The sequence below is a fragment of the Chroicocephalus ridibundus genome, chromosome 5, assembly GCF_963924245.1.
Source record: "Chroicocephalus ridibundus chromosome 5, bChrRid1.1, whole genome shotgun sequence".
Taxonomy (NCBI): Eukaryota; Metazoa; Chordata; class Aves; order Charadriiformes; family Laridae; genus Chroicocephalus; species Chroicocephalus ridibundus.
Genome location: NC_086288.1, coordinates 62556630 through 62576966, shown reverse-complemented (window position 1 = coordinate 62576966; position 20337 = coordinate 62556630). Strand labels below are relative to the sequence as shown.

Below are 20337 nucleotides of genomic sequence, written 5' to 3'. Positions count from 1 at the left end.
AATGCAGTCAGGTTTTCTGGTTTGCGTCACTATTTAGAGCTCTGTAAAGAAATCTTTCCAACGCACAACAAATTTGCTAAACCAAAAAAGGACAGAGTTACTACGTAAAAAATTTTATTATTTTGTTAATGAACAGGATACAGGATTGAATCTTACAATCTATATTGCAACATGTTCCCAGAAAGACCAGGAAGGAAAATTAGAAAATGTTCACAAAGGTCATAGTGCTAAAGGGCTGGAGAAAGGTTGGAATTATTTGTATTCATTGCAAAAAAAGAAAGCGAAGAGACAAGTTATGAAGCTGGTAGAACAATTTAGCAAAACTGTACTGATTTGCCATAGCTGAGGCGCTCAGTCATTAATATGAGCAAGCAGTCTTAGAGCAGTGTAACGGGAGGAATGTGTAATGTCAGAAGGATAACTGTGACACATTCGACAGCCAAGGTGCGGAATATTTTAAAGCCAGATTTTCCCTGATCCAGCCCCAGGAGTCCACATCCCTGAGTTGAAGCTCGTCGGGTAGCTTGCCGTAGCCCACCCTCCTCAGGGGGTGCCTCCCTACCCTCCCTGCTGACTTTTGTCATTCATCACTTTTGATCTTCATATGAAGGACCCCTGCGGCCAACATTCCTGCCCACTGGGTACTAAAACAGGCATATTTTCTGGAGCGGATGGGATAAAAGGCACTCCCAGCCTAAATAAATACGTGGATACACACTAGTAGCCAGCGTGGATAAAAATTTCCTGGTCTCTGAAGCTGCATTCAGGCTTGCACTCATAGAGAGTAGAGCAAGGTATGTTTCTGCTGGATAGAGCGTATAGCATCAACCTAAGACACGGCATTAAAATACCTCATTGGAGCTGTTCAACAGCGGAATGTCCCACTCTTGCTTATGAGGCTTTTCATTTGGGTAAAATCAGATTAAAAATAAAGGCATCATAATAAAGATTTAGATCAAAGAGGTGACACATAACACTGTCCCCCAACATACTGGGGGGACATACAGGGAAATAATAGCAGGAGACAACACTGATTCTTTGAAGGAAGTTACTTTCAAAACATAATTAATTTTTCTCCCCAAATATAACTGTAAAGGTTTGCAACAAGAATAGGAATAGGACAAAGACTTAAAATAGCCTATAGAGAAGGTTTGGTAAGGGGTTAGGACAAGATCTGTGTATGCATATTGATTTTATAATCAAATATTCACTTAGAAAAACACTTTGCTTTGCCATCATTATGCAGTGATTTAGGACATCAAAACCCCCAAATATCCATAACCACGTGATGGCTTTAACTTTCAGTGAGCTTTAACTGTGACATGAGTTAATACGCGTTGGGGTTTTTTTAACTTAAAGTATTTTGTAAAAAATATTCTTATGCAGTAAGGTACTACTGCCTTTAGTAACTTTATCCAAGAGGCACAAGTCTTGGAGACCTAACCATTTATTTACTCCTTAGAACTGGAAATAACACCCCTGTGGAAGGTACTGAATACAGCTCAGTTGTGTGGCCAAAGGGATGAACACTTGAGACTTAAGGTGCTATTTGCAAATTCACAGTTTTGGTTTTGGTTAAGTTGGCTTAAAGGAGGAGAAAATGCACACAGAAAGGAAGGGCAGTAGCTCAAGAAGCACTCATGAGGCTGCATCGAAGAAGGAACAGAAGAAAAGAAGTCGTTATCATGTCACTAACTAAATGAGCCACCACATAATTAATAGGATGACAGGAAAAGTGTAGGCGAGGAAAAATCCTGTTTTGTTTCTCATTCCCCAGTACTATTCAGGGAAATGAAATTCACTGCCTTCTTGATAAGTATGCTGGATTTCATCAAAGAAATATCAATTTGTACTGACAGTTTCTTCCCAAACAGCATTAAATCTAGAAGGCCTTGGATATTTAGTAACGTCAGACCAGAAGAACAAAAGTTTCCGATCATTTCAGGTTGGATGATATTGTATATGACCTACCACCTACTCCTTCTTAAAACAGAAAATCCAAATTTATTTAGAAATTTATATCATTATTTGATTTTTTAGAATTTATTTTAATATTTCCTACAGAATCCAATTTTAAATTTGTAGCCTTCTCTATGTAAGGTCTTGCGAACAAGATATTCCAGTCTGAAATTACTCAGTTTAACAGCTAATTAAATAAATACTGCTTTACTTTTCATTTTGCCAGAGCATTCCCATTTGACTTCCAGTAACAACTTTTATGAGCAGTCATTAAGAATTAAGGGAAGACTTTGGGGAGGTCTGTCTTTACCAAGTATAAAATTGCAGCTGACACTTGGGGCTTTCTAACTGAAATGTAAATGGAAGAGATAAGATCACTGTAAGATTATGGTTTGAGCAAGATTATACTTCTGGTACTGCTGGTTTTAACACCACAGTGAGTGAGAGTAGAATGTGGGAGCATTATTAAAATATTTTAAACACCCTTTACTTGCTTCAGCAACTTCAATAAGCAAAGCTTGTAAAAATAAAATACTAATTGTTATTGATCTTTTATCATGGTCTCATCAGAAATAACTTTCCTACTCCAATTTATTCATTTTCCCCACATTGCAGGATTGCAAAATGAATGCATTAGAATAAAAGAACGCTGGAAGAAATAAGGTACCTGAGAAGTGATACAGTAGTTGCAATCCATATGATCTGTGACTGTTTTGCACTGCTTTGTCTGTAGAAAGCACGCTCAACACCAGTGCAGTTGATTACAGAAAGGGCCAAACCAGTATGCATGAAATTGGAAATGTAAGATAACGACTTCCGGCACACCAAAAATTCTTAAAAGAAATCATCCACATTAGTTGCAAATTTTCAAATGTTTGTGAAAGCAAAATTGACAGCGTATCATATAACTTTCCTGTATACAAGCATTAAAGCCCAATGATCCAACTTATATTTTTATCTGATTTGTAAGTCCCTGGGTGTTTGGGGATACCATAGCATCCTAATTAAGCCAGGCTCTATCAAAAAGTGAGCGTAGAGAGAATTCAGAGCAGAAATTGTCCTAGGACTTTTGTTTTTCCCTTCTTTTGAGAGTTGAGTGTTCTCCTTGGCAGCTTTAAAACAGTTTTGTAATGTAAGCAAAGACTAAACAATGAAAATGAATTTAAAACTTACATGCTTTCAGTCACATTAACTCCCTGCACAATGTAATATTGTATAAACATGGGCAAATAGTCCAAACTAACTACGGCAATTGTTCCTCAGAGTGTGTTTTCTTAAGAATTACATAGACAAAAGCATGGCAAGTAAGGCCAATAGCGCTATCTTTTAACAGCCCATCTCTGGTGAAACTCTGGAAATTGTTATTTTCAGTGTTTCAGTGTTTGAATAATATCTTGAAATGACTCTGTGTGGAAATACTATCAAATACTCCCAGCACAGTTTAGCACAATAGTTGAAATAAATCATAGTATTTGTTATTACCATGGGCTTGACCCGCCTCTTGGTTTCTCAAAAAATTACAACGGACAGCTTTCTACATCCAGTTCTTGGTCAGCATTATGCCTATCAAAGAAGTCCAAAATGCAAAGACAATTTGGCTAATTTACAAATAAAGATAAACATTCCAGAAATTAAGACCAAGACCAGAACTTCTGCTGTGATAAATTGTCTTCACTCCTGAAGGTCTCTCTGTACCTCATCTTACTTGGTCCAATAATTAGTCCAACCTGTCAGCTAGCAGAGTTCCAGTTAACCAAAAAAACTGGCCTGGAGGTTGTCACAGTAAAAGAACAACAGTCAAACAATAAAATACTTAATTGTGTATAACAAGATGCATAGCCATGAGCCTAACTTAAAATCTTACTTTCGTTCTTCGAGCTCCAGAACTTGAAGGGGACAACCCATCATCTCACTTCCATGCAAAATCATGACGATGGAAAACCAGCAAAGTTCTAATCATCACGCAATCTTTTGCTTTTCTTTTTATTAGATCAAAATCCTGCTTGGATTAAGTACTTCAAAGAGGGAGTATTATTTCTTTGTGGGGATTGCTGGTAGGGGTTTATAGACGATAGTAGTTATCTATGTTGTACCAGTAATAATGGTAGGAGCATCTTCTAAAGGAGAGACATTTTGCAATACCTCCTAAAATTTTTAGATATAGCTCTAGATTTAGAATTAGCTCTGGATAGCTATTTCCTAACCAGATACCCTACTGCAAATACTTTATTTCCTGTTTTCTTCTTCTGATTCTTTACCCTCACTTCATGGTCTGAATTGTCTCAAATGAATAAAATTCATACTCAGAATTCAGTTGTTGAAAAAAGACTTAGCCAGTTAGTTACTTTGAAAAAAGTGAGGCTATGTGCCCCTCTAGCTGCTGAATAATTGGTAATTCATCAAAATACAACCAAATTATATGTTTGATTTCTTGTGCAGACTTGTGCAAATTTATGTCAGATCAGACGACTGCTGCTCATAGAAAGTTTATGATTCCTATAAAAAATGAAGCTTTCAAGAACTGATCTTATTGATTAAATGAATTCTTATCCAAGTGTAATTTTCAGTATTTTTCTAGTAGAGACAATACTTTTCTTGCTACCTAGAGCTTAGGTTCCCTTATGCCAAGAATTATATGATTCTTGGGAACTCAGATGTCAATGAACAAATTTCAATAGTATTACCTTAAAGATATTTATCATCTGTTACAGAAACGGATACTCCTCCAAAAATGTAGATGTCAGATCAGATGTCATGAAATGCAAAGTAACTTCTCTCCGTACATAGCAAGACACATCAACTTTGGAATCTTAAATCAAAGCCCTGGCTTCAGACATGCTGGTACCAATTTACCCAATAATACAACTGACTTGTTGTTCTATTATATGCAGTTACAACTGCACAGCCAGTCCCTTAATGACTTAGTTGGTGTTGTGAAACTAACATCTCTTTATCTAATTCTGCGGAAATGGAGAAATCTATTTGATCTCAACGTCATGAGTATAGCGTGGCTTCTCTTGAGGGCAGAGCTGTCTGACAAATATAGCACCGGACCAAGTCTGAAGAGACTGCCTTCCTTTTCCTGCCTCTCTCACCAGTCCCTTGCATGGCCTGTGCCGAATATTTCACTTTCCTGTGCTTCACTTGTTCCATCTTTAAATTGAAACTCATAGTGACTGCAGTTAACGTAACCAGCTTCTTTCATATACTTCTTTGAGTTCTACTAATGAAAATCGCTGGCAGTAGAATAGTGGCGACTCTTTGTTATGTTCTTAACTGGAATCTTAAAAAGAAAAGACTGCAGTTCTTGATTGTTACAGATGGGGATTTATTTAGCGGTCTGTTCCAGTGTTGAGCTTTATTAAGAAACTCAGTAATATGTCAAGAACAGTTATACCTTTGTCTTGCTGACATTATAATCTATGGGGGGCTTTCTAGTGGCAGCCCCCAATCTTTTATCTGTTTTTTACAAACCGTGTCATGACCCTGCCTCAGGAAACAGTCTCAGGTTGACTGGTACCTTCAAACATGTGAACATTGCCTTTGATTGATGCTGGTCTAGCCTGCAAAATACACTCAAAGGGACCCATTAATGATACCAACACCTGATGGTGTTAAGATAATAAAAGAAAAGTGACATCTTGGGCCATGTGTTCTTGCTGGTAAGTTGGCTTGTGGTTCTAGCACCCACAACAGCAGGGTGTGCAGGGCTATTTCCTTGCACCTCTGGCTTGAATCCTGAACTGTTTTTTTTCTAGCAAACTAATACTTTCACAGGGTGAAGGAAATAATTGCACGTACAACCCAGTGTATAACCCACGAAAGAAACAAGCACCTTTTAAAAACATCTATGATGTTCCACTTTCATGGGTTTCTATTAATTTCTCATAAGCACTTGTGTATCAGTTATGATACGCCACAAAAAAGGAAAGGGTCGGCTTCAGTTGTCCAGTGAGCATTATTATAACTTCTGCCCTCAATTTTAACAATTAGTTAGAGGACAAGGTATATGGAGAGAGAAGACAGAGCAGAGCCTAGTGGTAGGCCAATGTTGGCTGAGAAGCGCCAACTACAGTCACAACGTGCACGATAAACCATGCGGGAGGAATAAGTGGGTAATGATTTATCCCAGACCTTACCAATGGTATCTTATTGCCTGTCACAGGGTGTAGGATTTTTATATGACCTTACGTTACACTGGACAGACCATTTACACATATTTCTTTGAAGCAGCTTTCCCTAAACTTTGTACAACACTTGCATAGCAATCTCTGGAGCAAAACTGAATTTCTGGCTGTTCTTGAACCCACAGAAACTTTAACAGGATTATGACATTGGACCTGAAGATTTACAGAGACAATGATGTGCTTTATTTGTCCTGTTCATCAGTGAGTCTTGGGCATTGTATAAAAGTCACAGCCATCACCTGGGAGGCCTCATTTCCTCTCTTCCCAGGAAGATGGTGTGACTGACTGGATGCCCATGAAGGCATCAAGGCCAGCTGTAATGTGTCTCATGGGTAGGTCAGGTGGATGCTATTGCAAATATCCAGGAAGTTCAAATACTATGAATTGGCACTTCAAAAGAAAGAAAAGTGGTCAACCCCAAAATAATTTAAAAGATACCTTGAGATGTGTCTGGATGGAGTATCATCTATCAAGACCTCCGGAGTCTTCCAGGCATTTATTAAGTGACATGCCACAGCACCGTCATACGTGACCACTGGAGAAGCACTGGAGGGGCAGCCAGAGCACCCTGTTTTCCTTCGATCCCCTCTGCGGCTGGTGAATGCTATTTCAGAAATCATTGTCGGTACAACAGGGTGCTCAGAAGGAAATTTCATCCTTATGTTTTACTGAGTTTAGATGAGTATGATATAAACTGGTCTGAATTGCAGTTACCATGAGACCCTCATAGGACTCAAGCTCAGATCACTTTGAAAAAGCTTAAAATAAATGTGCTCCTGAGAATTTTGTGTGTTCTCCAAAAGTGTGGCCGAATTCAGATCTCCCTGTAGTTTGTATGTGTGTGAGTAACTCCACTGAATCAGTGGCAATATGCCAGCATAACCCTGGGAAGTGAGAAGTAGACCATGACTTTCCACATATATATCTTTTAATTCATTTATTTTATTTCATTTGCCAGGACAAAAAAGAACTGGCAACACACCCAAAATTATTTGTAGGTTTGACACAAGATAAAGATAAGCTTTTCCCAATTCATCATCTTACAAGTTGAGTTTCTATTTAAATTTAAGTAAAGATCTTTGTCACATTAATGAAAAAACAGAACAGATGCTTATTCTTCAGAAAAAAGAATGAGGCAACTGTAAAATGCTGTGGTTTGGTTTTGGATGAGAAAAGCATTGTACACAGAGCATGAAATGACAGAGCACAGCAACTGTTTTGGCTGCAAAGCCAGTGCGTTCAATATTTGACATTAGAGGGGAAAAAAGGGATTAAGATTAAAATAATAAAAAAAAATTTAAATGGCATATTCTTTTGTTTTCATGGATTAGCAGTCCTCTTCTTCGAATACGGGGAAAAATATTTTTGCATACTTTTCTCTAAACTATCTACACAGCTAAATTATGGTACCTAAATTCTTTCTTAATTAACAAAGCCAATTTTATTAATAAATTAGTGTTGTTAATAAAGCAGCCAACTCAAAGGAAGTTCTTGCCTAAAACTTCCAATATCCGAGATAATGCATGATTAAGTTCAAGTGGGACAGACATTCAGGTTTTTGTTTCTCCTAAATAATAAAATTACATCTGTGATTAGCAAGCATTTCATTAAAACAGCTTCTTTTTTTTTCTCTGTTCTAAAGCTTGCAGGGAGACAATGAGATGATACTGATCTGCATGGAGAGTGATCTATCATGCAATTAGCTAAACGTAATGCAGAGAGAAATGATGCTAAAAAGGCAACTCAGAACTGTCCAAACATTAAGGTTATTGGCTGTACATTTGAGTAAATCTATGCAAAAAAAAAATGCCTAGAAAAACAAAACTCTTTGATCTTAATATGTTTCATGCAGAAAATCCACTCCAAAAGGGGAGTCAAGAGTTCATAGCAAATTCTTACTCATTTAGTCTGGCAAATGAACCAGCAGACGCTGAATCCAGCTCAGCCCAGGACCAGATGGTATTCATCCAGAACTTCTAAAGGAAATAGTAAAATTATTAAACATGATGTGTAATCTCTTGCTTAGGACTACATTGTTGCCAGAGAAAAAAAATTGTGCAAATGTGATGCCAATGTTTAAAAAGGGCTCCAGGAGAAGTAAACCCTCGGAATTACAAGCCAGTCTGTAAGCCTGGCATTCACAGAAGGAAAACCGGTGGGGACAGTAATAACAGGTAAAGATCTCTGGACACACGGTCTGCACAAATTTCGTAGAGGAAAGCCACACCTTGCAGATTTAGAGATCTGAACATGTGAACAAGGTGATCCAGTTTGTTTTAAACAGTAACTATGCAGTTGCTGGGATTTGCACAAGATAGCGCTCCCTCAGTCGTTCCGTGCTCACTTGTGGTTGAAGTTAGTGCCCTCTGGAGTGAACCATGGCACAGTGCTTATCTCTCAACCCTTCCTGTCTGTGCTCTAACTTCTGCCTCCCACCACTATGCTCTCCACTCATTTGATGTCTGCACAGTACGTGACTAAACCGAGAGGCAGCCAAGGCCAAGTTTGGTCCATTTTGCATTTCTGCTGACTACGTGAAGTCTCTGAGTGGCCTCATTGGCTTCAGCCCTCTAGCATGTGCTTAGGAAGCATGCCTTGATGCTGTAGCAGGCCCATCCCTTGGGATGGGGCTAGGTGAGGGGTTCCTGCCATGGCAGGGAAGCTGGTCCTTCACACCTTTCCACATAATGGTTGAGACTGATGAGAGACCCATGCCCTTGCTCTGGCTTTATCCTGTTTGTTGTGCTAACCTGCAGCCCTGAGAGCAAGTGGGTTAGTGGGACCATGTACCACTGATGGTCAGCTGCGTCTACAACTTCCAGAGGTGAAGACCATTATGCCAAGTCCTCCACAAGAGCCCACTGCTCTCTGGCAGTTCAGCCTTTTCCGCGTGGCACGGTCATGGCAGGCTTTTTTATGCACAGGCTGGTCTGCCACTGCCACCACCAGTGGACTTGCATCGGGAAGAGATGCCAACTGCTCACAAGTAATTCAGGACAATAAGCCTGACAAATGTCACCTGAATTTGCACATCCAGAAAAAGTGAGCTGCAATGCAAACATGGCTCTGGGCTGCCTTTGCAAAAGCGAAATGGCAAGGTCTGATTTCCTTCTCTCCCCAGGAAAAAAGAAGTCAAAAAGACAGTCTCTCCTTAGGCTGGCAATCAGAGGCAGGTACTTGGAAGCCAAGTTCCTGGCATCCAAGAGTATCATGTGGACACAGAGCCAGTAAACCATGAGTAACTGGTGACTCAGTGGTAGTCATGCCAGTAAAGGTCTTAATAACTCAGCAGAATATATGCTGAGTTTTTCAGTGACTTGCATGCATGCTTCAGGCTTCATGTTTTGTTTCTTTAACTTAAAACATTATTCCCTCATGCTACGGGCACAATCCACATCACTGAGCTGCTGTATCACTTCTTGGTTTGTTTCATCGTTGCTTCTCTATGTGGAGCTTCCCAAAGACTGGGATGATGGCAATTAATGTTCACAGATAGTCCTGTAAGACTTATCTGGGCTGAGGAGCAAAGTTGGCATGGATCTGCCTGCCAGAAAGAAGTAGGAGAATCATGGAAGCAGGAGTTTAGGAGCAATTTAACATCATGGACAAGGCAGAAACCATTGTTCTGGAGTGAAACAGGGAAGAGCATGATTAAAAGGTTGGAAATAAAAAGTAGGAATGAAAAGTAGGAGTGAAAGGCAATTATGAATGGAGCCCCACAGGAAGCTCAGGACACTAATAAACTTACAGTAGGTTCTTCCATGAAAACATCAGTTCAATTCTCAATAGTCATAAAAAAGGCAAATAGGATTAGAGGAATTATTAGGAAAGGAACAGCAGAAAAAACAACACAAAAACTCAATATACCATTATTTAATTTCTTGATTCATCTTTATGTATTAACATCTGTGAAAGAATGTAGGATAACTAGAAAGGATTTTAGACCTGGGCCACAATGCTCATGGAAGTTATGAAACAGCTTGTTTACAAGGAACAAATAACTAACCTGATGTTCTTCAGATATGGCAAAAACATGACAGGTACAGAGAAGTTGAATTCAGAATGATAATTCACTCTCTGTCACGATACAGGATACAGTACAATAGCCCCAGTGCGATCTCTTTGATTGCAATGATCCCCCTAATCTTGTCTTCCCTCCTGATCACTGTCTCCCACAGCATCTCTGTAACTTCCCCCACACCACCCTTCGTTCTGCTGCTTCTCTTCTTTCTAACCAGCTCATGGAAACTTCATGGAAGACTCTGTGCAATCCAGTTTAGCCAGATTGGAAGCCCAGCAGATGATGCCCCAAAAATATAGTGGTTTAACCAGTGTAAACACTGTAGATTAAGAGTAAATTGAGAGAGATCCCAAAATCAAATAGCAACGCATCTGTGGCGAAAAGTAATAGAGGAAACACTGCTAATATCAGCCATTCAGCACAACATTATGGATGCTGATTTCTCTAATGCAGATCTAATAGAAGGTGCCAGGAATCCAGAAAGATTTCTTCTCTTCCACATTAAGAATAAGCCCAGAACAACAATTTGACATCTTGCTTACAGAAAGACTCAAACTCCATTACAGGCTATTTAATTCAGTAACGGAATTGCTAAACACAATTACCCAGCCTGTGTTTTGCAGCAGGTTAGACCATTATAATAATTATAAATAATTATAATAGCTTCTTTTGATACAGAAAGGTCTCTTAAAGCTCAAAATTGTTCAGATTGGATGCTACTTTATAACAGAAGAAAATTCTCTAAAATTTGGAGACTTCATTGAAGTGACTCACATATAGATACAGAAAGCAGCATAAGTATCTTAAGCATAAAGGACGCCTTAGACAGGCAGACGTAGGCTACAAAAGTTGTTCTGAGTTGGTTTGTGGTTGGTTTTCTTCTATAGAAAGTCCTTTTCAAAGGAAAGAGAAGTTGTTAACCACAAGTTTTAGCCTCTTAGGCTAGTCTACATCTTGCGGTTGTCTATGAAGAAGAGAAAAAAAGCAACCTAAATTCAGCAGTCCTTTCCAAAAAGCATCTGTTACTTTTCCTGTGCAATCACTACTAAATCAGCACCTGCCTTGGCTGCCATTTCAGCTCTTTGGGATATTGTAGCAATTTGAAATTGTCAGGGAAAATGTTCAGGAAATACTGAAATAATTACAAATAAATTCAAAACTAAACAAAAAAAAATTCCATGTTTAATTAAATGGGCAATGCTTGTCATTTAATAGAGGGGTTGATTAGTAATACCCATCAATTTAATCACAAATTAATCACATAAATCGCAAATTAATCACATAAAAAATAAAGGTGAAATAAGCAGCTAATTTCAGAGACTTTGGTACCTAATGTTCAAACTTAATGCTCAGTCAATGCAAAAATGGAAACATATTTTAACTTTTATTTCCTCACTATGATTTTCTCCCATTTTGAGATTCGCAACTGGAAAAATAAACCAGAACATGTCATTCTGGATTAATTTCCTACCAGTACATTACACCTTTGAAGCTGGCATTGACTCCTGCTGGACTGAATGTTTCTTTCAGCTGAGGCAGTTCCACATCGTACACGCTGGTTGCCAACTTGAATTGGTTTAGCTCAGATTTTTAAAAACTGCAAGAATCTGTAAAAGAAATGGCAAAGATATAATTACTCTGCTAAAGAAAGTTAATTCAGAAATTAGAAGTTTAGACATTCAGTCAGCTCTCCTACGTACCCATTCCCGTTAAGAGCACTATACAGCAAGGCTGGTGAGAGTGGAAAAGAAATCCAGACCTTCCAGTCTTTGTATATCAGCTTTAAGAGGTCCGAACCTGTTGTTAGGAGCCTGTCATTGCTCTGCCTATTTAACTAGAAGAGATTTTAAATGTGAAATTTCTTTTCAATCAAGTTATATATATTCAGTTATAATATTTATTTATATTTTTTGCCATAAACAAGCTGTATACTGGAAGTTAAAAGCCCGTGGCTTCACAGAAACACCAGAGAGTATGATGTTTATGTATTCAAAAAGCAGAACTTGGAAGAGTTTCTTTTAAACAATTGAGATTGTTGTGTTTTACACTAACACGTAACTAATGTGCTGCAGCTTATCAGTTCATCAATTTTGTATTCAAGTCATATACAAGTCCTTGCACTGAGAAAACATGTAGGCTTCTGCTTATATTAACCAACAATTCTAATACCGTACTTTGATGAGGTTTGATCCAAGAACATTGCAAGTAGTGAGTCTGTCTGTTGACTTACTGGGGTTTGGCTCCTGCACGTACAGTGCTTTCAATATGAAGTTAGTACTTCACCAGATGAGATAAATGTAGCAGCCCCTGTTTTTCTGAGCATACCCAGTCTTCCTTCTGCTCTGAAAAATGTGAAGGTAAGAATCATTTTCATGTCAGGCGTGCAAAATCTTCATTATGTTTTTCTCTTCTCTGCCCTTTTATTCAGCTACCCTTACCATTTTAAATGTTGTTGGTTGAGAGAGGGATTGATCACCCTCATCACTCACTGGTTGTGATTCATTGGCCGTGGCAATCCCGGCTCCCTCTGAGAGATATTGTGGAGATGTGGGCAGAAGCAATCTTGCAAGGGGTTAATGCTGTAATCTGTTTTGTAGCCTGTTTATAATCCCAACAGTGGGCCAGTAACAGAAGAGGGTGGATCTAAAAAAGTACGGGAGGGGATGTGTGTGTGCGTGGATGTGGGTGCATACGTGTGAGTGTGTGTGTGCACGCAGGCTTTGCTTGTCTGAACTGCCTGGTGTGCCCCCGGAATAAATCCTGCTCAGCCTCAACAGGACTCTGTGTGCCAGCTGCTCCTGACGGAGAGTTAGAAGAGCTTCCTTGCACAACTGCCTCTCCCCTCTTTCTCCTGAAGGTTTCGTTCAGAAATGTGTTTGTTTACTGAAAGAATGGGCAGATAGTTACAACCCCCCCCCCCCCGGCTTCTTCATCAAAGCTAACCTGTGGATACTGAAGAATGGAAATAGTTGATGCAAGCTTCCTCGGGAACGATACCAATATTACTGCTTTCCTGTGCAATATCATCTTGGAAAATGACACTATTTTCTGTGTGGATGATCCACCTTATCCTTCTAAAGGTATGTAGAGAAAAATAGATTATTTTTTTTTTCAGGCAGATTTAGTTCTAGCTGGAAGTAGAGGTACTATGGAAAGAAACAGTTACACAAGGCTTTTTCTGTGAGGGAGTGCAAAATCAACTGCTTGCTGGTAAGTTAGGATGAGAAACAGGCAGGAAAGAATTTAGTATGTACTGGCTTTTCCATGTTAAAAATTCAACTAGAACAAAATTTGGATATAATGGAGAAATAAAACAGTAGCACTATTGGACACAAAATGTAAACAGCTCTGCTAAGGACTTGGAGAAACATGATTTTTACTCTTCGAGCAATTCAGTAACAATGGAGTTATCTGATCTGATACCGTGCATGAAAGTGATTAAATATGAAATTATGGCCCTCTGAGGCTGAAAGAAATATCCACATATTTAAATATTTTTGATTGCTGTATCAAGTTCCTTACTTCGGCATAAAGGAGGAGCTGCCCTGGTGAGCCAGCGGTGCACACCAAGGGGTGTGAGCAGAACCTGCTTTTAAGAAGTTGTATTTGGCTCTGCAAATGTCCCTTTTACTGCAGGTATTGTATTGTAACTTTATGCAAGTCAGGTGGATCAGAATAAGTTTAGGAATTTCAGAACTTCCACTGATGTTGCATTGGTGTAAAGACATGAACCTCAGTAAAACTGACTGCAGAAAGGCTTTTACTTTTGATTAAAGGGTGAAACATATACTACTAGTCTACGAGTTGTATGCTGCATAACTGATTTTCCCTTGGTACAATTTTCAGATTTGCATCAGATAATTCGGATTCTGCTGTATTGTTTGATATTTCTGCTTAGCGTTTTGGGGAACATTCTGGTAATTACAGTGCTGATAAGGAACAAGCGGATGAGAACGGTCACCAATACGTTTCTGCTGTCACTCGCAGTCAGCGACCTGATGCTCTGCATTTTCTGCATGCCGTTCACCCTCATCCCCAACCTGCTGAAAGATTTTATTTTTGGTAGCGCCGTTTGCAAAACTGCCACTTATTTCATGGGTAAGTCTTGCAACTTTATATTTCTTTTGAAGACTGACAATAAGATATGGGAGAAGTTCACTAAAGACCAGTAAAAAGCTGGTTGTTTCCATCTGCAACTGAGCAGTTACCAAAATCACGAAGAAACAACTTTGTTGTGCCAATCTTCATGGCGCTGGTTTCGTCAGTCTGGTCCAGCAAAACACGGAGGCACCTCTTAGTGTTAACGACACACAGAAGTGTTTGGCTGGATGAGGTTAAGCGAGAAGTACGTTGCATGATTAAGCTTTAATGAGGACCCCGGCGCATGCGCTTGCTTACCCATCACTGAGAGTTACTAGCAGTGGTCAAATCACCCCTCGGAAACGACGGGGTTGTAGAGTCCTCACTAAGGGTGGCTGTTGCCCACAGATTTTTGGTAGCAGTGATACATGAGAAAAAACAACGGGCCGAAATAGGTGCATTTGCGGAGCTGGAAATTAGAGCGAGCACCTTTTGAGAACAGAGCTGGTGTGATCAGAGCTCACCAGGAGACCACAAAATACAGATACAGGTTTCAGAGGTGGACTTTAAGAAGCCCCACTTTTACATGCCTTCCCGTACTCACTTTGGTTGTGGGACCAGGAGTTTCAAAACGCCTGGATTACGTATGTCCGTCTAAGCGATTTTGTCTCACTTCCAAGGCTTCCTGCGTGTTTGCTTGTTTCTTAAAAAGAAAAAAAACCAAACAAGAACATTATGTAAAGTTTTTGCTGCCTTGGGAGACCCTCAGTTAGTGACAGAAACGTTAGGTCCCCTTTCAACCCCTGCCCTTGAGCGCTTTGGTGTAATGTGAAAGTACACACCTAAAGTGTGCGAGTGGGAAATCAACATCTTTTTGTAGATAAAACCAATAAATCTAAAGGCCATGTTTAAACAATTGTAATGAACTGCTGTCATAAATACCATAAAAAAATTACCGTAGCATTCTCATCGTTCTCTTATTTCACACCGTGTAATTTATTTCATAAAAAAAATCCAGTGAAATATTTTCAAACATGAAGTTTTTCATCATGAAGGTGTTTTTTATTTTAGGAATCAGAACGTGGATATTTCCCATTAGCAGTTCAGGTTAACGGAGGCTTCTACTGACAGACAGACACCGACATCCATTGTATCACCTGTGCTCTTAATCTCGCACTTTAAGATGTAGTAAAACTTAGTTAAAAATACAGATAATTTATGTAAAACAAGCTGTAAAGAAATCGGCATTTTATATTTTGACCCTCATTAGAACATTTGCAAAGATTATTAAATGAAAGCTCAGCCACTGATAGGAAAAAATTGTGAAAAAAATTAAGAAGAAATACCTGTAATCTTGCAGTGATAAACTGGAGCACCTCGGTGAGAGAAAGACAGACCACTGTGTTATATTTTATAATATAGGAACAGGAGAAATCACTGGCACTTGAAGGATAAAGATTCTGCTTCGTGATTTCATTTCTCCTGCTTCATAACTCCATTAGAATCTAATTAAAAAAATGATAACATGTTTAATTGTCTTGAATGAGAAAATCAGATCATCAGTCAAGCAGAACACTCACAAAAATTGAGACAACAGAAAAGGGATTATGAACTGCTGTGTTAAAAGTGTAACTAACAGCATACTAATCCCACTGATTCCAAATGCTTGTTTGACTTTCAGTGCAATTACTCAAGTGTATAAACTACAGTAGCAAAGAGAAGAATTAGGAGGGGAGTGTCTTATTTCCCTATTATCAGAATTTCATGGTTTGACAGAGTGAATCTTTTCTCTTGGAGTTCTGGAGTTAGAGAAGCACAGAGCAGCGACATCAGCCTGGAGACTCAGCCCTATTGCCCACCCACTCTTTGCTGACTGAGGGGCAACGGCTTTAAACTAGAGCAGGGCAGGTTTAGATGAGACATTAGGAAGAAGTTCTTTACAATGAGGGTGGTGAGACACTGGCACAGGTTGCCCAGAGAGGTGGTGGAGGCCCCATCCCTGGAGACATTCAAGGCCAGGCTTGATGAGGCTCTGAGCAACCTGATCTAGTTGAAGATGTCCCTGCTTACTGCAGGGGGTTGGACTAGATGACCTTTAAAGGTCCCTTCCAACCCAACACATTCTGTGATTCTATGAATCAGTGTGATATTTAAAAATATTTTCCTTATAAATAGATTGCTATATTTTTAATTTTGTCTACGCATTATGAAAGTTAGCAAGACTATTTGAAAATAATATGAGCATTTAAAACATGGGAATAACCTTTTTTCTTTATTTTATATGTATAGGTGTCTCTGTAAGTGTATCTACGTTCAACCTGGTTGCCATATCTCTGGAGAGATACAGTGCCATTTGCAAACCTCTGCAGTCCAGGGTCTGGCAGACAAAATCTCATGCCTTGAAAGTGATTGCTGCTACCTGGTGTATTTCCTTTACGATCATGTCACCGTACCCCATTTACAGCAAACTGGTACCTTTTACTAAGTATAACAACACCACAGCTAACATGTGCCGGCTCCTTTGGCCAAGTGATGTCATTCAGCAGTCTTGGTAAGACATAACTGACAGTTAGCAAATGCATAATTATCAGGTGGAAAACAGGATTTCATGGTAGCATTAAGCCTATTGAAAAATCAAGTATTAACCTTCAGCAAACATTTACACTTCTATCATGCTTATTTGAGAAGTGAAAAAAATTAGTAATATTCTAAAGCTGCTTACATTTTGACACTTGCATGACTTTTCCCTTGTCACAGGAATGATGCCCAATGATTCTCACTCTATGGTCCGCTAAGCCCCTACTGCCACTGTAAAGAAAGCACCTGTCACTCTTCAAGTAGGAATTCTGCTTTCACTCATTCATACATAAACTTAAGTATTTTCAGAGAAATCCTTGATGAATCTTTGAAAAACCTGGACACACGCAAGTGTCCATCTGTGTGCAGAAGATGAAAAGTTGCAGAGATTGCAAACGCCCTTCCTGAGAACCAGACCCTTTTGGTGGTCATTGACAGAGCACAGGGGCAGAGGGGTGAGGGCAGAGGCAGTGCTACAAGTCCTGCACGTCCAGGCAGAGTAAGTAAATAGTAGCACTATAGACATTGTGTCCTTGCGCAGTGACTAAACACTTTCACTGGCACTGAGAAAATGTAAGAGGCTTTTTTGGCTACTGAAGGTCAGTTGGAACTGGGAATGAGTTGCACTTCAGTATGGTGTATCCACAAACTTAATATATTTGTACCAATGCTTCCAGTAGTCTCCCGCATTTGCCAGTACGAGAACAGATGAGGAGCGAGGCTGCAGGGCGAAATTCTCTTCTCCATGGCATTGTTGCAGATTCCCAGGTGCGTTAGTGGCTTTGCACCAAAGTCCTAGGGAGAAGAGGAGACGTAGGCTTGTGAACGATTTCCCCAACTCTCGATCCCATTAAATAAGCTGCCTTGGAGAGTAACAGATGTGCAAGCAAGTAAAAGCTGCTTTCTTTAGCGAAGGGTTTGCCGGCCCCGGGATCCCTCCCCAGGGGCTCTGCACGGCCCCCCGTATGGCTTTCAAAGCCCGGGTCATGGCTGCTCCGTCCCTGCCCGTGTGTGCCACGACCCTTGGCAAGCCAGAGCTCGCAGAGCGACTGGCAGTACCAGGGGCTCCTTTGGGAATCAGCAGCTGCTCATGTGGCTTCTGCAAGGCAATTTTTACATCATTCAAAGCTCCAGGGCATCCGACGCTCATCTGGTTGCAGCAGAGAGCCCCACTTCATGGGCAGAGAGACCTCCTGCCCCCTCTAACCAATACGGGAGCGCCCATCTCCCCTGCGCCCATGGAGGCTGGGTGACAGACTGCAGCCACGATAGCCTTGTTCCTGCTTTACTTTCCCGGGGGAAGAAGGAGAAGAGGTGTGAAGCTTCTAATTTCCAGAGCTGTCAAAACGATGCTTCATATTAGCATGAAAAAATTTCCAAAAAAATCTTAAAATCCTGCCTCCCCTCCAGTTCTCACCTGGATAAGAAGTTGGTTTTCTGGTTTTGTGCTGTTCCCTGGTCTCAGTTTATCTTTTGGCTCTTTAGGTACACTTTCCTGCTGCTCATACTCTTTCTTATACCTGGGATTATAATGATGGTTGCGTATGGCCTAATTTCTTTGGAACTCTACAGAGGAATAAAATTTGATACCAGCCAGAGAAAATCTTCACGAGGTAACAATGCACTTAATTTTTTGAGTTGGATTTTTTTAGGTTAGTTTTTTTTTTGAGTTGGAGTTTTTTATTTTGTGGGTTTTTTTTTCTTTTTAAAGTTGGAATTGAAGACATGAGCAGTCATCCTGAGGCTACTAAAAGCAAAATTTTCTATTTGCAAAAATAGTCATTATGGTCAGTTATGGTCGTGAACCTACCAGATGCATTTGTTGATTGAAGTTATTCCATTATTCACTAGCAAATAAATCCTCACCTATGGCTTGTTTGCAAAGGCAGGATACGTTAAATTTCTAATTTACTTATTAGAGAAATGCCAAGATTTTTTTTTTCTGGCCATGGGTGAGGACGATTTCTGTAAATAAATACAATAAAAATTGTCCAATTCATATATATATAATTTTGAAAATAATCTTCAGTAAATACTTGAGCAAACAGTGTTCTTCTTAGATCTTTTGCATCAATTTGTATAGACTTGAGATGTATACTGTGAGATAGCAGACGCAGAGCAGCTGATACACACCTGACTCAGAATTAGGACAGTGCTTTCTTTGCAGCACTTGTTCAGCTACGAATTACGTTGTTTATTTAGACTTAGACTCCACACTTTGTTCTGTACTTTGAATCACTGTTCAGGGATATTTTGCCAACTATTTAAGTACTAATTTATATGTACAGAAAGAAAAATAAGTACCTGCAGCGCCAAATACGAGGATGGAGATGGATGCTACCTCAACAAAACGAAAAGAAAAAGGAAAATGCCATTGCAACAGCTCTCTGTTACCAGCCATAGCAAAATAGACAGGGTGAGAAGCAGCAGCTCTTCTGCCAACTTAATGGCCAAGAAACTCGTCATCCGCATGTTGATGGTGATAGTGATTTTGTTTTTCCTTTGCTGGACTCCCATCTTCAGTGTCAACGCCTGGCGCGCGTTCGACACCACGTCGGCAGACCAGCGTCTCTCAGGAGCTCCCATCTCCTTTATCCACTTGCTGTCCTACACGTCTGCCTGCGTCAACCCCATCATATACTGCTTTATGAACAAGCGTTTCCGCGTGGGCTTTCTGGACACTTTCACCTGCTGTGTGAAGCAAAAGCCCCCTGCAATACGGGGAGAGGTTGGTGATGAAGAGGAGGGGAAGACAACAGGGGCTTTGCTCTCCAAGTGTTCTTACACGCACATGAATGCATCCGCGCCCGCCTGAGCTGAGTCAGAAGAGGCTACCGGCGGCCTACAGAAATTCAAATATTTATCATCTGGTCTTGGAAAGTGACTGCGGCACCAGCTGAACGTGATTTAGTTCTGAGGTAATGAAACACTTCAGCTGACAGTAAACGCAGCGAGAATTTTATGGGAAATGGATGCTATCACCGGCTGAGCTTTATATCACTTTCCCTTCAAAAGTACAAAGGAGGAAGAGGGCTCTTTGAAGATAAGGGACTTTATAAAACGCCTCAGAAGATGCTCTACTTGTCATAAATTCTCCTGTAAAAATTGGTGTCCTTTACATCAACAGTTTCGCTCAGTTTTCAGCTGCAGTTCTGAGGATCTCTTAAAATTTCCAAGACACTAATAGATTCTCCTCAAACATGAATACATGTATTGCAGTCTTCACTTCGATATCTATGCCTCATAACCAAAATTTTTCAGTTACATTCGTAGTATTGTTTCACGTTATTTTGGCTGAGCTAATACATGTTGAGATCGTTTTGGTGTCACGGTCAATTAAAAGAAGAGTTTTGGGGTGGGGAGAATGGGCTTGTCCATGTGAAAATAATGCTTTGAAGTAGATTTTTTTTTTTTTTTTAATAAAATGAAAATAAAGATTGGTGACTTTGTGGATGGAACGCATTCTTCATTTAGGCAATAACCTAAGTTAACATCATGTCATGTATTTTTGGA

The 20337-nt window shown here is 39.8% G+C and overlaps 1 protein-coding gene across 1 annotated transcript; it reads left to right on the top strand.

Moving 5' to 3' along the window:
- The first annotated feature begins 13126 nt into the window (after nt 1-13126).
- CCKAR (cholecystokinin A receptor) lies at nt 13127-19639 on the top strand. The gene is made up of 5 exons (XM_063337217.1): nt 13127-13247; nt 14014-14265; nt 16537-16798; nt 18310-18437; nt 19113-19639. The coding sequence occupies exons 1-5, from the start codon at nt 13127-13129 to the stop codon at nt 19637-19639; spliced, it is 1290 nt and encodes a 429-aa protein (XP_063193287.1).
- Nucleotides 19640-20337: the final 698 nt, after the last annotated feature.